This window comes from Platichthys flesus, chromosome 10, assembly GCF_949316205.1.
Source record: "Platichthys flesus chromosome 10, fPlaFle2.1, whole genome shotgun sequence".
NCBI lineage: Eukaryota > Metazoa > Chordata > Actinopteri > Pleuronectiformes > Pleuronectidae > Platichthys > Platichthys flesus.
Window position 1 is genome coordinate 16245193 of NC_084954.1, and position 16888 is coordinate 16262080.

The 16888-nt window shown below is 44.2% G+C and overlaps 2 protein-coding genes across 8 annotated transcripts; one reads left to right on the plus strand and one right to left on the minus strand.

Annotated features, from left to right (window-relative positions):
* Positions 1–538: 538 nt before the first annotated feature.
* LOC133961426 (uncharacterized) lies at positions 539–8739 on the minus strand. Of its 6 annotated transcripts, none has more exons than XM_062396525.1 (20): positions 8586–8657; positions 8156–8326; positions 7992–8081; positions 7765–7908; positions 7526–7684; positions 7355–7436; positions 7065–7257; positions 6793–6936; positions 5770–5960; positions 5560–5695; positions 5428–5470; positions 5234–5360; positions 4977–5139; positions 4553–4889; positions 4368–4470; positions 4214–4278; positions 3834–3958; positions 3386–3752; positions 2351–2448; positions 539–942 (listed from the first exon to the last, which is right to left on the minus strand). In XM_062396525.1, exons 2-20 carry the CDS (start codon positions 8238–8240, stop codon positions 835–837), a joined length of 2760 nt encoding a protein of 919 aa, XP_062252509.1. In that variant the 5' UTR covers positions 8241–8326; positions 8586–8657; the 3' UTR covers positions 539–834. The 6 variants fall into 6 exon arrangements, with proteins under 6 accessions (XP_062252509.1, XP_062252508.1, XP_062252506.1 ...); XM_062396524.1 differs by having other exon boundaries at positions 3386–3749; positions 4214–4290; XM_062396522.1 differs by having other exon boundaries at positions 4214–4290; positions 5234–5357; positions 8586–8656.
* A 3517-nt stretch (positions 8740–12256) lies between these two features.
* Positions 12257–16701, plus strand: LOC133961520 (photoreceptor outer segment membrane glycoprotein 2-like). 2 transcript variants are annotated; one of them, XM_062396646.1, is made up of 4 exons: positions 12257–12408; positions 12725–13519; positions 14551–14797; positions 15004–16701. In XM_062396646.1, the coding sequence occupies exons 2-4, from the start codon at positions 12939–12941 to the stop codon at positions 15274–15276; spliced, it is 1101 nt and encodes a 366-aa protein (XP_062252630.1). In that variant the 5' UTR covers positions 12257–12408; positions 12725–12938; the 3' UTR covers positions 15277–16701. The 2 variants fall into 2 exon arrangements, with proteins under 2 accessions (XP_062252630.1, XP_062252631.1); XM_062396647.1 differs by having other exon boundaries at positions 12768–13519.
* Positions 16702–16888: the final 187 nt, after the last annotated feature.

Consider the following 16888-nt stretch of genomic DNA (forward strand, 5'->3'; position numbering starts at 1 on the left):
CATGCACATCCACCCTCAGACAGAGCTCCAATCCCCACTTTTAAATAATACAGCATGTGCGGGCTCGTGAACTGGCCACCCAGGGGAGACCCCGAGCAGAAGTGTGTCAAGCTGAAATATGTGTTGAGGTATTCACCCCCAGAACAAGCCACGGAGGGGAGGGAGGAGAAGCAAGGAGGCAGGGCGGAGGATGCTAACCCAAATGCAGTCCCTGAGCTCTGAGCAAATACGGCGAGCGATGGGTGGCAGAAAGCACCGGGAGGTCATCTAATTTTCATGAGATGCAATGGCAGCAAAGCAAACATCCTCTTTTTTCAAGAGCAGGGAACCGGTGAAGAATATAAAGTGCCGAATAATTTCCAAGGACACAGCCGGGTGCATTTCAAATGTTGTGCGTTTAGGCTCTAAATGACCCGACGTGTTTCTAGCTTTGACCAAAACATCATAAAAAGCACATAATGCAACACGGAATTATAAGGTTTTTCTTGTATTTTTAAAGGGTTTTAATTAGGAAGAGGATTCAATAATTCAGATGTCATTAATAATTCCTGAGAGATTTATTAAAGAGTGAGTGTTTCGGACTAATGTGGTTTTTACAGGGGACGGGAAAAGGGTGTGGCAGGACGACATCTCTGGGCGCTGTCAGAAAACAATGTGAGCAGGTGATTGATGAGGAAGAAGATATGGAGCACATCGGAAAGAGAAAATATCCAAAGGCTCTAAAATAATCACTCAGGATGACTTCATCACTATATTATTTCTTTAGGCCGATTAATCAAAGTTAAAAGATTTGACATGGTGATACAAAAATATATTCTTTCAGCGACATGCACATCAGGCCCTCTTCACTCGTTTTCCCTTCCTCGATCTTGTTCTCCCACTCCTCATGGCACCTTGCGACGCCTTCCCCGAGCTCCAGCCTGCAGGCTCCTCTTTGTCCGCCTGTGACACAAAACAACAGCAAAACAGACACAATTACAGCCTCATATTCTGAGCAGTGATGTGCAGGGGCCTGATGAAATATCCTGTACCCATTAATCTTTCCCCAGGGGGCGCAGGAGACCGGGAGCACTGGGCCAGCCACTGATTAAATGCTCCTAATAGAGGCCATTCATCTCCTCCTGAATAGTGAACGTCCCAACATGCAACACCACCCGACACTTTAAACTGTCTCTGTGCAAATATTGGTATTTTCATAAAGGCAGCGGAGTCGATAATATTTCATTTTGTGATATCTTTTTAAGTGGGCATGATCTCTTTGTGTTCCTCCGCCGGTTGATCGATGGCTTTATTTCCAGCTCCCGGTTAATATCACATCTATAACTGCGCCACCATAATCATCATAAACAGTCGCACATGAGGACGTCTGGTACGAGATCAAAATTCATAGTTTGCACTAATAACTATGTTTAATATCCTGATTTTAATAGCATTCTGGAACTAAAGAGATGATAGTTTTATCAGCCATTAAGGGTTTGTCTTAAACTCATTTTCACGCGTTACCCGTTAATATCTCTCCATCTGCCAATTAAGCAAATCCTACGCGGTATCATTTCTGGCCTGGATGAACAATTAGATAACACTAACAGCCCTCTGTACAAAACAACTCACTGGAAGCTCACACACACACACACACACACCCTCTCTCTTTCTGCAAAGATAATGAGTGTAACACCATCACTGCAAACATTCACTGTACAACCAAACTAGATTGGCCGTGATAGACACACATACACACTGTTTGTACAGTATAAAAGACTCGGGGCCCATTGTATAATCATCATAAATTAACATGGCTTGATTATATTTCACCTGCCAACGTCCATATGGTCTCCAATTGTGGGCAAAATAATTAGGTGACTGCATCCAAATTAAACAATTATCCAATGAAACCTCAGTAAAACAATTACCTGCTCATATCCTGGCAGTGACGCCAACGCTTAGCCTTGTAATGTTCAGGTCAGTAAGCAAGTCATGCAACATAAACAGAGGACCACTTTGTGTTTTGGCAAATGGATAAAACACATATTTGACTGTGCGCCTTCAAATGCAACACAAGTGATTCCTAATCCCCCCGAAGCCCTGCTCTTGTGTTCGTGGAATGACATCATCGTAGGTGGGGATGTCGAAAGCCGTGATGTTTATGCTGGAGGAGGGGGGAACAAGGGATGAAGGGCAGTAAAGAGGGCACCTGCTGGGCTGTGATGAAGCAAACATCCTCAGGGACCAGGAATGAGATCATCCCGAGTTAGAAGCTGTCAAGTGACCTAACTGGAACAACAGTGACCCCTACTGACCAGCGATGAACACACCACAGCCTCAGTGTACAGTGTGTAACAGGGAAAAATACCTGTTTGCCTCCTCTTTTGTCTCCTTGTAGATTTGCAGTGAAGTCCATGAAGGTGAGCAGACTGTAGGAATAGGGCTGGTTTAACGCCCTTGATTTATCTGTAAACAAACAAAAACTAAATCTTAAGTGATAGTATTTTTTATCTAGTGCAGTTTCAAAATAAAGGTTGTCTGGGATCCGATACTCTTTTAATTGGATGCGACATTGCTCCGGTGCTATATGTCTTCAACCCCTTAGCCCGACGACAAGGTTGGGGCATCAGCGTGGGGCAATTGGCCGTGGATCCCAAAGGCCCAGAGGTGATCAGCACCACCCGGCAGATGGAGGCAGCAGGTCTGCCGTTGCAGTGGAGAGACAGCGCAGCACCCAGACAGTGCGGGAGAGGGATGGGGGGAGAGCAGGGCTGTTTAATGGATGAGTGACTGCAGCAGCAAGGTTAAGGGAACCAATCTCTGAGACTTCACTTCCTCAAGCGCTCCCCCCCCCCCCCCCCTCTCCGTTAGCAGCCGAGACCCCCCGCCTCTGCTACATGTGCATGCATCCTGCGCCCTGCAGTGGAGAGCAGCACCTCTGACATACTATTATGTCAAAACACTCACACACACAGACAAATGTGATTATTTATAATTGGACTATTGCTAGTAATGAGATAAGTGGGGTTTTCAGTTAATATATTGCTAATGATTATTACCTCTGCGGAGGGGGTTATGTTTTCATGTTTTCGTGTCTGTTTGTTGCTTTTTGTCTGTTTTTGATTGTTAGAAATATTACAAGGTCACAAGTGAATGGAAGAACTCATCAAGTTTTTCTGTCGATCTACATCAGGGAATTGTTTTTTATCACTTTCTTTAACATTGCAAAATAAAGCATTTTCCAAAATTAACACCCTTTTTCCCAGGGAAGAATTCATGGATCATAATTAGAAAATCAATCATATTTAGTTGACTGATATCCAGCATGTTTTATGATTTCTGCTCATCACAATTTGTGAAATTCATTCTAAGTTAACATATTGTAACATCAAGAATTCTTCACCTGGTGTGAAAGCAGCTCCTGGCTCTGCAGCAGAGACGAGGCCACTGGAGGCTCCGCGAGTCTCGGCGTCTTGTCTCCCCCGGCCCACTTTGCAGTGATCTGGCCCGGCTGAGGTGCTCCGGACACAGGGGTCATCCGTCTTCAATCGGGTTGTGTGTGGGCTCTTGTCTGAGGTTTCAGAGGGAGCAGAGCTGGTTGAGATAAGGCTGCAAACAGGAGAGAGGCGGGGGCTGTCCTGTACCCCCATCTTTACTAGATCTCCAGAGGCCCCAGTGGCTGTAGGCTGCTCTAACATAGGACCGTGATGGAGGTCAGTCCACAGGGAGCAGGAGGGATCCTGAGAGAAGCAGCCCAGTGCCTCCTCCTTCTGAGACAGTCAAATGTTTAATATGAACGTATACCATTAATCAATTCAGAGTTTGTGACGGCAAAGAAAGATATTTCCTACCTGATGTAAATCCTCTTCCACAAAACAGTCAGATATGGCTTCTTCACATAAACTGAAAATCTGAGAAGCGATGCAATCTGATTGGTCGTCTTGTGGCATCACGGTGCTCCACGGGTCAGTGATGCCTGAAAGATGTTGAACTGTTTATTTAATTTTTTTCTCTTTTCTCTGCAGATCAGAATTAATTCAGTGAAATGACAATTTATAAATAATTTAGTATATTGATCAATACAGATTAACAACTATAATCCAGCTAAAGGAAGCCATATGGGCAGCTGTGGCTCAGGAGGTAGAGCGGGTTGTCCCCTAACCAGTATTTCTTGATTCGATGTGGTCGATAACACATGAGAATATAAATATACAGTTCTTCATTTACATACCAAAGTCATGTGATAGGAAACTGTGACCCTCCAGCTTGGCCTCACAGAGGGATGGATGTGATTGGCTGATTCCGTTGCTACAATATTGAAACCAATATTGTTACTTGGCATAAATTGCAAATAAGGTTTTACAGGATTTAAGGTGACCTCTGACCTCTTATCTGGAGGAAGAGTTGCGTCCATGGTCAGTCCTGAAACGGTATCACCACCGGTAGAATCCTCACTTGAGAAAACACCCGTCTCTACATGTTCTCCCTCTAGGAAAGAGTCAAAGTTCGTCTTTGAGCTTTAGATTCTTATCGTGAAATGTGTGTAAATATAAACCACCACAAAGTTCACCCTCTGCTGAGAGCACCCGCTCCGCTGAAGCGCCTCTCTTCCAGTTGCTGTGGGATACGAGGTCTGTGGCACCATCTGGTGTCGGCAGCAGCTCAGGGCAATCTGGCAAGACATCAACAGACGACGGGGGTCTGCGCTCCTCTTCATCGTCTCCCACGCTCTTGTACTCACTGTCGGTGAGAAGAGACGAGATCCTCTGCAGAGTCAAGGTGCTCTCGTACACGTGAGGACAACCCCGTCTCAACAGAGGCAGGGAGGAGGACGCGGGGAAGGAGGAGACAGACTCACAGGTCAGCTCCTTGCAGGAAGACGAGTGCTTGTGTGTCTCGTGTTGCTGCTGGGACAAGCACACATAAAAATACCACTATTTCAAAAACATATGTTGAAAGACTCAGTTATGTTTCAGCATGGACACTGAAAATACATTATGGATTAGCTCCTCTCCGGATTCCTCTGTATGTGCTGTTTGCTCTTCTGTCAGGTCCATGGGGGATGAGCCGGGCGTGAGAAGACTCAGAGTCTGAGTAGACAGAAACATGTCTCTGCTGTTTGATTTTCTCTCAGCGTGCTCTGGCCACACCAGCTCACTGAAATAAAGAACATGAAGAAATGATCTGCTGGAGTTCTCTGGGTTCCTGAACGTGAGTCGGCCTCTTTCATCCACATCCACAACCTCAGCACCTTATCTGTGGACGGGGATTTCTCACTTCCATCGCAGCAAATCTGACCAGCTGGACAAGTTCCCCTGGAGACACTGTGCTCTGAGCCTGATACAGTTTGGCAGACAGTGGACAGGGTGGCCTTCCTGCTGAAAAGTCAGACTTAATTTGTGATGCATTTTATTCAGTCATGATGCTATTAATTCTCTGCCTCACCTTCCTTCATCCCTGTACTCTTAGTCCCATTGTCTCCTTCAGCCTGATAAAGATTTCCAACAAAATCAAATTTCATTAACATGGCATATCTTTGGCAAATCCGTTTTCCTATATATTAAGAGATTCACCCACATTGCATCCTGCAGGAATGCACTTCAAAGCCTCTGTGCACAGACCAAATCTGTTGCACACTTGCAGGAAGTACGTGGCCGCGTCATCGCTCTCTGTGTGGCCTCTCCTCAGCAGATCCCAGGCCGCTGAGACACAACTGGAGCCCACAGACATCGTCAGCATCACACAATATAGAAAATCAAACACATGACTGGCAAGCCACATATGCACCTGTTCTGAAGTAGTACATCTACAAACAGCTGGGCATCTTCAGCGCTCTCTATCGCAGGTCTGGCCCAGTGGAGGTACCTCAGTGCTGAAGACGGCTGCTTCCTTGTCAGGAGACAGTGGATGATGCAGCGGTGTTGCCACGGCAGCCAGGGCACAGCGGCCCTTGGGCTCAGCAGCAGCTCCATGGAGGCCTGGGGAGGGTGTGACATAGAGTCACAGTACTTCTATAGGATTGTTTGCTATTTTACAATGCTGTCAGCATGCATTTGGTAAATCTGGAGTGGTCAGTATTTATGCAGCAATGTTCTACTCACTTTAGAGTACAGTTTTGTTTTCCACACATTCACACAGTGCATCTTTGTGCAGCACTACCTCTATCATACTTCAGAGGAAATGTGGGGTTAAGTATCTCGCCCAAGGACTTCACCATGCAGAATGCGGGAGATGGGGATCGAACCGCCGGCCCTCATATTAGGGGCAGCTCTAGCTCAGACGGTATAGCAGGTTCCCCACAATAGATAAAATAACTGCAGCATATAGAAGCACTGTGTGAATGTATGGGTGAATGTGGCTTGTGGAGTAAAGAGCCTTATGGTTGATGAGACTAAAGAAGCACCACATGAATTCATTCAATTTACCGTATATTAGGAAATGTTAATAATGTGGGATGCAAGAAAACTCCTTAAAATCCTTTCATCGTGACAATAACTCCTATTTCCTGTGGTCCATTAAAGAATCTCCTCCACTGAGAGAAGAATCCGGAGTAGCTGAACCACTAATGAGTGGCACAGTGGAGTGTAACGACATTAATCATACGCACTATACTCAAGTGGACCATTAGTTTCACCTGCAGACCATTACAGCTGTTAGAACAAGGACACTAAAGTGATCAACAGGGTGGTTAACTGGACCTGGAAGCTGACACCCAGTCATCTTGTACTGGCTCATTATAATGGCTTCATCGAAATCAGAATCAATCATTCGGCTGATTAATTAAATCTCTTTTGCTTCTCGGGTTCTTACCTTGACGTGTCCATGGTCGAGCAGCCAGAAGGCCCGGATTTGTTGGGAAAAGCCGGCAGGGATTGTGAACGCGAGGCAGAAAGATCGGAGGAGGTCGTCTCTGCACTGCAGGAAACTCGCCATGTCCAGAATAAAGTACATGAGCTGCAACGTGCAGGTTAAGGACTACATCAAATAAATTGAATGTATATCTTGTGACCGAACAGAACAGAGCAAGAGAAAAAGGCGTGCTCTACAGAAAGGCTTTGTTGATGCTGTGTTGGAATGGATACGATTGCCTGCACTGACAGGTTGTCGATACGAGGCACCAGCACCAGCTTCAGCAGGGCCTGCAGATCTGGAGGAGGATAGCGCTGATCTCTGCAGTCCTCGGAGGCCCAAACGCACCAGTGCTTTTTGCTCAGCTCAGTCACCAGACCCTGTATGAAAGAGCGCCCTCTTCCTCCTCCCTCCTCCTCCTCCCATCTAGACAAATGTAGACAAACAGATAAGCAGGAAGGAAATAAATAGGAAAAACTAACTAGATATGACCTGAAACATCAAGTCAAATCCCCTGATTTACCCAAGTGTCTCCAGACAAGATTTCTGATGGTTGTGCTCCATTTCCTTCCACATCTGAGAGATCCGCTTCACCTCATGGGCCTCTGATGGTATGAGAAACAGACAGAAAGCATGTAAAAGTGTGATAACATTTCATCCTGGAGATAAAAACGCTGCGTGATGATATATGTACCAGGGAGCTTGGGCAGAAGCCCCATGATGCCGAACCACTGAACGAGCCGCCCCAGCCAGATATGCTGCTTCAGAGCCCTGTGCTCTCGACCCCAGCAACCTTGTCTGACGTCTGAGGAGCTCAGCGTGTCCCTGCAGATCCCACACGGGACCCCCACACCTGCACAAAGGGCAATACAGGTCAGGAGAACAGTTCCAAACCAGCCATGCTGCTGCAGCAGAGGTCTGAAGCATGTATACCGTGCCAGAGGTGGGCTGAGGCGAGCTGTCGTCTCGCCCACTCTGCCAGCGTGAGCAGGTTCCTCAGTCTCTGGAGCAGCATGTGAACTCGGGTGAAAGAGCTGCGGTCCAGGAACATCCAGAGACTCTGGCACCGACTGAAGCCTGCGGGAAACGGATGAGATGAAACAGACGCAGAGATCACACATTACATTATTTTAGCCACTGATAAGGAGACGTGTACTCACATAATGTTAACAACTCCTTTTTGGTAAACTCTGACGTCCGCTGCACCCAGCAGCTGAAGGTCGGTAGGATTTCCTCCTTGTCGACGTCACCTTATTGGAGATAAAACGTGAATCCAACAAGAAGAAACAGAACCATCGTCTCATCGTAGATGCTCCTGAAGTACCTTCAAGTGTCCGCAGCCAGCGTATGATGGCTCTGACGTTGTTGCTCGCCAACGCCTCAGACCACTGGCCTTCTGTATCCAACATGATGTCCGACCATCTGATATCATATCATCGGGCCGAGGTTCACCTGGAGAGATCCCGGTGCCATGACTGACAAATAGTGCTGACACCTGTGGTTGACAGTGGCAAAAGGAAAACAGATTATTTTACTTGACACACTTTTAACCAGAGGTTATTCAAGCAGAGCTTGTGTCACCTACTTATCTGCATTAGTGGTTGACTAACTTGTGCACTCAAGACTGAGAAACCTGAGAATGTTTCCATAAGCAGATAAATGGATGGTATAAACAGGTTAAAGTGTAAATGTGGTCGCAGTTTCTCCAGAATCTACTTTGAGAAAACAGTATAGTTAAGATTGTCAGTACTTACTTCCCTCTGGGTCTGAGCAGCAGCGTGTGTCTGCCCTGTGGATTTGCTGACTGGCGAGGCGGCTGCGTTCTCTTCTTACACAAGCTACTTTGGTACACGTTAATCCACTAATCTCACTCTCAGTTAACATTTCATTGGCTGATTTGCAGCGTGGTAGCGAGTGTTGTATTTAACAGTGTGTGTGTGTGTGTGTGTTGACCAGAGGCAGAGGCGACTCCTGGTACAGGCAACATAGGCGGATGCCTAGGGCGCAAAATGCCGAGAGGGCGGCACAACAGACTGATTTATCATGACGTGACACATGCAATGTAAAACAATACATTAACGTCACACCATCGTCCTCTAACCCCGGGACGCACCAGAGGTAGAAGCGCCCTGAAAGTGGTCCGCCTTCTTTCCTCGCCCATGCCGAGAGAGCATGGGCGAGCGTAGTGCCGGGAAGAACCTGGAAGCGCTGCGGCCACAAACACACACAAGCACATAATCTCCTGTGGGGGGGTGGCGGCTATGCGTAGGTCAGTCACCTGTGAAGACCAGCATCATTTACCCCTGAACCAGCGCGGAGAAATGCGCTCCCTGGGCCACAGGGATGAGCCAGCCCCACGCCACTACGCTGCCAGGACACCAGTGGACACAGGAGCTGGGTCTGAACTCAAGGGTGAGGATGAGGGGGATTTTGATTAGGGCGAACATTTCAAAAGAGAGATTCGCCATCTCACTGTATTCAGAGAATCTTTTCAAATGGAACCGCGCTGGTTGAATCATAGCAGTCTTATAAAGTAGTTCAGTTTACAGTTTATAAGAAATATATATATTTAAAAAAATATATATTTTTTATATAAAATTAAATATATTTTTTTAATTTAATTTAATTTAAATTAAATATGAAAAAAAAATTAAATTGGAGAAAAACAAAACTGGTGCGCACATCCTGCGCAAAAGCCCATTGCCACATTCTGCGCAGAAGACCACTGCGCACATCCTGCGCAGAAGCCCATCGCGCAGGAATTGCGCGCAGTCTTTTTTTTAAATTTTTTTTATTTAATTTAATTTTCTTTTATATTTAATAATTTTAATGTAATTTTGTTTTTATATTTATAATTTAAGATATATTGCAGGTTATAGGTCATTGAGTTCATGCCAATTTTAAGAATTCAGTATATTTCCGGTATGAAGAGAGGAAAGAGTGGGACTCAAACCCGCGACCCTCTTGTTGGAGGACGACCACTGTACCGACTAGGCCACACCGCCTGCTGGTTTGCATGATGAAATAAGCACATTAAGAAGATGAACAAATTATCGTGTGTGTGTCCGTGTCATTCTATGCTGCTTTGCCTTACTTAAAAGTTACATTTATATTTTAGATATTGGATGATTTAAAATGCTTTAGAAACCTATTGTTAGAGAATAAACCAGTAGTTCACAACCTTATCTTCTGACGCCTTTCAAGAATCACAGTCTGCTGCTGCTTTTGGTTTCCATGTGATGTCTTGAGGCTGCCCCCTGCTGGCTGCTGGGTTCCTCTGCACTCCAGCTGTTGTCCTGAATGAGCTTTGCTGATAAAATAATACTGCATAGTCACAGGCAGTATGCGTTGAGAGCACAGCATCCTGGTTTAAATGTGACCATCTCCTTTGGTACTCTGTGAGCAACAAGCATACTGTGTCAAGGTGAAAATTTCAATTAATTACACTGCATACAGTACAAGCGACACAAAAGTTTTGTACTAACTTCCTGCAAAGTTGTACACAACACAATATGGATGATGAGTACACAGTTGTAGCGATGGTAGATACTTGTGTATTCAAAACAAATGAGCTGTTAAAAGACCTACCTCTCAGTAACCGTCAAGTAGATAAACTACAGGTCTATTAGAAGAATTTAGATAAACCATTAATATTAGAAGAAGAGAATTTCCTTCTCTAACAGAGAAACTGTCTCTGTTTACACCTTAATACTAATGTAGCTTAATGACCCAAAACAAATAATTAAAGCATTTCAACATGCATCAGTACACATTCAATTATCTGAAATAGTTTTATTAAAACATGCACTTGTCAAAGTATACGTGTGCTATGTCTTGAAAAACCACTCCGGATTCGTATCACTTGTCTCTGCACATGTACTAACTTTTCAGTATGAAGTACGAAATGTGAGAATGGATTTAAAAAAAGAACTGAACTTGTGTAACAGTGTATTGTATATAGGTGCATCATTGTCAGCTGTAAAGCCAGTTACAGTTTATAAGTAGGGTCGCATCGAAAAGTAATTTCTCTTAAAAATTGAAAAAAAATTTATAAAATCAAAGTATTCACACAATGTGCTTCTGCGCCATATCAGCAAACAGATTTTGAGGTACGACCAGATACTCTGAAGGGACATCAAATGGAGGGATAGTCCAAAGGAAGCGGAGAAACAACACATCAAGGCATAGCATGAGAGATGGAAGAAGTTGATGTGCTAATAGTCCAATAAAAGGTGTGTCAGGTGTGTCCCTGACGTACACCCTGCGGTGATAGACTGCGGTTAGAGTCAAAGATGAATCAAGAAAAGATTAAATTATCAGGTGCACAATTCAGAAAGCACCGCTAAGTAGAGGAGGAGAAGAAAGAACAATATAGAGGTAAGAATCAGCCCGATTGTGGACATCGTTAATGTGTAATTTTGTCGACATGACATAATATGCTATCAGTACAGCTGATTTCAGATTCTTTTTATATTTTTTATTATATATTTTTATTGTTTTTTATAGCTTACAATTTTGTCTGCCTGTGTGTGCATCTGTATAGTCCAAACGTTCTTGGGGATGCATGACATTGATGCATGACACTGATGCATGACATTGGGGGTGAAATTTGTTTTAAGTGATTCAATCTTTCTGGTATTTTGCAGGTGCTTTTTTTTATATTTTGGCAAAGGGAAACAAGCTTACTCGTGCAGAATGGGCTGTTACCAAAAGCATCACATGCCTGGAAAGTAGAATTGCACAAATTAACTGGCCACTACATTGATGTTCCAATAATCATTAAAGTAATTTTCTGTGGAAACATTAAAAACATTTATTTTTAGATTATCAGATGTGAGGATCCGATGCTTGTCTTTCTTATACGTGATATCAGGGGTGGATCCAGGGTGGGGCCAAGGGGGAACCTGCCCCAGCTGAAAACTGTTTGACCCCTGAATTGACCCTGTCCTGTAGGTAGTCTATAAATAGGAAAACTTACTTATGATACTTATAATAAATATGTCCATTTCTGAATTTTCTAGCATTTTTGAAGAACACAATGTGCTACAATTTTTAAAACAGCTGCATTTTTTTCTTCTATTTTTATGAAATGTCTTCATCAAATAAAAATGTACATATTTAACTCTTTGTGCTTTCATAAAGCCTAGGGCATAACTACAGGGAAAACAGGGAGGTTGTAACTCCTGTATAATACATCATCTCCAGATAGATGTGTATTATTATTGTTTTTTTTACTTTCACATTTGACTCAAATGAAAACAAACAAACACACAGTTTGTTGTGGCCGTCAGCCATCTTCCGCCAGTGCAGAGACGGTCAGATTTGCGAAGGTGGCAGAAGGTGGGTCCAAATCCCTTGTGGGGCCCAGGGCTGATTAATGATTAAAGGGGATTAGCAGGAGGGTCAGGACCTGGCCAATCGTCTCACACTCTGATGCTCCTGTGGCTGCCTTCATACTAACTCCCTCACTATACGACCACGCCGCTCTCTCAGGACTAAATCTGAGGATGTCAGCAGGAAAAGAAAACGAGAGGAGAATGGTGTTACATTTTCAAGGTGAATGCTGACCAGGCTGAGGTAGGTGGATCCTTTTTGATTTATATTTTTCATTGTGTCAGCTTTTTCCTATATTTAATTACAGGGTACTTTTTCCTGAAACAAGGGAAAAGAATCAGTGGGTTAAAGGGGAGGATACTCTGTTTCTAAACCCTTTTAAATGTCCCTGATTGTTTCTCTGTTAGTCTCCCATGTCGATATAGATTTTTCATTTGCATACAACTGTTTATACATTGTTGTGTTGTTTATCCGAATAGTGTTTACCATTTCATTCAACTGTGCTGTTAATGAGAATTTGTATCTGTCACACACTCTCCACTGTCCACGCCGACAATAGAACAATAATGCAGCGTGCACATGATATCGATCATGACATCCAGGCTAAGCTGCTTATAGGAGGACCTTCAGAGAACTGTACAACCAACCCCCCTCCCACTGGTCCCCGGCACCCCCTGGAGGATAACCTGTTCCTCCACCCTGATCTACCTGTGTCCCACCCTTAATCCCCCGCCCTGGACTTAAAAGGAAAAACTGAGAGAGGATAAGAAACCATGGCGGTCTTGAGGGTGAAGTTCACCAAGACCAAGCGGGATAAGTTGGCCCAGGTGCTGTGGATCCTTAACTGGATCTCAGTGTTGACAGGGGCCATCCTGTTCAGTCTGGGGCTCTTCCTCAAGGTTGAGATCAACAAGCGAGCGGAGCTGATGGCCGAGAGGGACATCCAGTACATGCCCAACATGCTCATAGCAGTGGGCTTCATCGCTTGTGCCATCAACTTCCTGGGTGGGAAGATCTGCTACGACTGTGTGGACACCACCAAGTTCCTGCGCTGGAAGCTGATTATGCTGCCCTACATCATCTGCACCTTCTTCTTCACCTTCTGTGTGCTGGTGGGGGCGCTGATGTGTTACAGCATGCGTGGGGAGCTGGAGGAGTCTCTGAACCTGGGGCTGGCCGAGGCCATGAAGTTCTACAAGGACACAGACACGCCGGGACGATGTTTTCTGAAGCGCACTGTGGACATCCTGCAGATAGAGTTCCGCTGCTGTGGAAACAACGGCTACAAAGACTGGTTCGGAATCCAGTGGATCAGCAGCCGATACCTAGACATGTCTCAGAAAGAGGTGGTGGAGTAAGTACCAAAAAAAAAGGTGTAACAACATCCACTTAGTATGTGAATACACATTTCTATTACGTATGTTTCAGCTTTAACTACAATGGCACTCGGACCTCCACCAAGTCCCACCAGTCCCCTTAAATTCAATAAAATGCTGCAACAAGTTGCACAAGCTCATATATTTTTAAATACAAATCTGTCAAAATGTCAAAAAACACAATGCTAAATAAGTTTAAAAAATGTTTTCCCTGGGTCTACCCACGACACCGACATTTGATGGGTTCTTCCCCAACCCACACCCTTCCGCCAAGTTATGTGATCATCTTTCCAGTAGTTTTTGTGTAATCTTGTTTATTGACAAACAGCCAAGGTTATAGAGGTAATAACTATAAAAAGACTTTCTCGACCCTGAATCCCAAAGCAGTCAGCGTTGAAGTCAACATCCTTTTCAGGACTCTGGGTGGATCCTCTCTGAGGCTTCAGGTTCTGCCAGCTCCTCTCGTTGTCCCAGTGTTTGGAAGTCTCCCAGCAGACTGTCCTCTTTTGGCACCACTCAGCTCTTGGTCAGACGGGCAGCCTGGCGGGCTGATTAAAGAATCAACGCATTAATTACTGTAATTAACTCTCACCAGATGACCTAGAAGAGACTGACGAGTGCCAGACACCACGAAAACCTTCTGAAATGCTTCCTAGTGAAACTGTGGTCATTATTAATTTTAGAGAAACCGAACGAAAAAATGATCCATTACGTATGTGACAGGGTTGTTTGTAACATTTAAAAAGTAAATGTTTATGAACCACTGAGTATAACATTTGATCTTTTTTTTTTGTCCAACAAGGAATAGCTAATATATCAAATTCAGGGAGAAAAGTTAAATCATCGTCAAACTACCTATACTCACCAAGACATGCCGGTACATATTTCATCACAACGAATTTGTACACAGTCCAAAACAATCCCACAGATTGTAGAGATCTACCGTTTCACACACTGTAAATCCATCCACATCAACCTTTAACCGTTGCATCTTTTCCCTCCTGTCCAGCCGATTGAGGAGCAACGTGGAGGGGAGGTACCTGATGAATGGAGTCCCCTTCAGCTGCTGCAACGTCAACTCTCCGCGGCCCTGCATCCAGCAGCAGATCTCCAACAACTCTGCCCACTTCAACTACGAGCACCAGACGGAGGAGCTGAACCTGTGGCTGAAAGGGTGTCGCCAGGCGCTGCTGGAGCACTACAACTACATCATGCAGTCCATCGGCCTCGCGGTCCTCATCACCTGGCTGTTTGAGGTGAGGAGACACAAGCTTCTGCCAACAGAAGGTCGTAGCAGGAATGGAACTCCACACATTCCAACTTGTGTGAAAAAAAGTTTGAATGGGTGGTTCCAGAGAGAGCTGAACTACTGGTGGTCAAGTTGAATTGTGGGTAAGCCAGATGTTGGTTGACCAGTTTCAGTTTGATCCCGTAATAAAGGTCTGTCTGTGTCTTCTTTCAGCTGTCCGTGTTGACAGGAGTCCGGTACCTTCAGACCTCCCTGGAAAACGTGCTGAGGCAGGGGGATCCAAACTCCGAGTCGGACGGTTGGCTGCTGGAGAACAGCTTTATGGAAACCGCCCGCACCAACCTGAACATCATCAAAAGCCTGGGCAAGAGCAACCAGATCGACACGGCCGACAATGGAGACCCAAACATCAATGTCCCCTCCACCTCCAAAGCACACTACGGGCCGGACAACGTGCCGCCAAAGGAGATCCCTGAAACCAGTTGACCTCTCTCTTACAAAAAGGACCCAGTGAAGAGTATCACTGTGGGACTAAATACCCAGACTACTTAAAAAGAGTCGGATCAAGAATTACAGCTGAGAAACACCTGGACAAAGGTGTTTGCCAGTGTGGAAATGGAGATACAATCTTACATCACATAATATATGTTTCTTAAGTGGAATATTTTCTAAGACAATGCCTTCTTTTTGTGACTGTTTCCAACCATAAATTCATCATAAATATCCCAGCTGTCCTGATGCAGACACCATCACACGAATCTTCCCAAATGTTCACATTCATCCAACACATCCGTACACAACTGTACTGTAATCTGTTGTTTACAAATGTTTTATTGTTGCCTGCGTGGTATGGCTGCCTGTATATTTGCAAAACTGGAGTTAAAATGGACTTATAATCAAACATGATTGTTCAAAGAAATTAGTGAACCACCAATATTACATTATCACACACATTTTTTTCTCCTCACTTAAATGTGTCAGAAAATAGAGTCAAGAGTTTATAATGATTTTTTATCAGGAAGTTGTAGTGAAGAAGTTACATTTTCAGGAATAGGGTGATTCAGCTTCAAATGAAAAAGGCTTTGTAGGAGCTGGAAGAGCACAACGATTAATTTCTCTTTTGTTCTGGGTGTTTAGAACATTAGTATCATCTTCATCATCTTTTCTCTGCATTTCCATCAGCAAATGTTATTTAGGTCCATAGTACACAATAGGATGAATACAGTATGATCATGCTTTAAAAGTTAAACCCTTTTACCAACTGATAACAGAGTTTATAGAAGGTTCAAACCATCACTACACTGAAACTCATGTGCCTCAGAGATGCCACTGTGTTCCAATCGTCTACTGAAATCTCTTTTCATTGGGATGAGCTTTGAAAAGCTTGACAATAAACCTTTTCAGTCGGCTTTAGTGTCAATAGCTCCGCCAAGGAGGTCATGTCTTCATCTGCATTTATTTGTTTGTTTGTTAGCAGGAAGTAATGGATGGATTATAATGAAAATTGGTGGAAGGATGACATATCAGTCAAGGAAGAATCCATTGAATTTTGGTGCAGATTCAAGAATTATCACTTTATTTAATATTTAAAAATATATATATAATTCATGGATCTTGATGAAATATATCAGGCATGTTTTGGGGACGTGTATGAAATTTGGTGGAGATCCAAATAAAAATCCAGATTTAATGGATATAATGTGGTTTCTTAAGGGGACTGTTGGCCCTTGGTGGAGGTATGCGCTCTCTCGAGTGCCCTCCTAGTTCATACTAATGAGGAAACTAGAGTTTCACTACATATGGATCTATTTTGTGTTTCTATCTTGGCTGGTGTCAAGTTCTTCTCACCGGAAGTATGAGCTTGGTGGTCGCTAAAGTGTTTTTAATAAAGTTCTGTCACCGAAATGTTAACTTACTCTGTGTCAAATTGCTTGCGGCACGGCCTCTGTCTGACTTGGAGTTGGGATGGAGCATTATTTTAAAAAACAAAAAGCAAACATCCTGTGCTGGAGCTCGTCCTGTTAAACTGGTTTGCAAATGGGTAAATTTTTAGATGAAGTAAACAGTGTTGCACTCTGATTGATTCGGGGCACAAGGA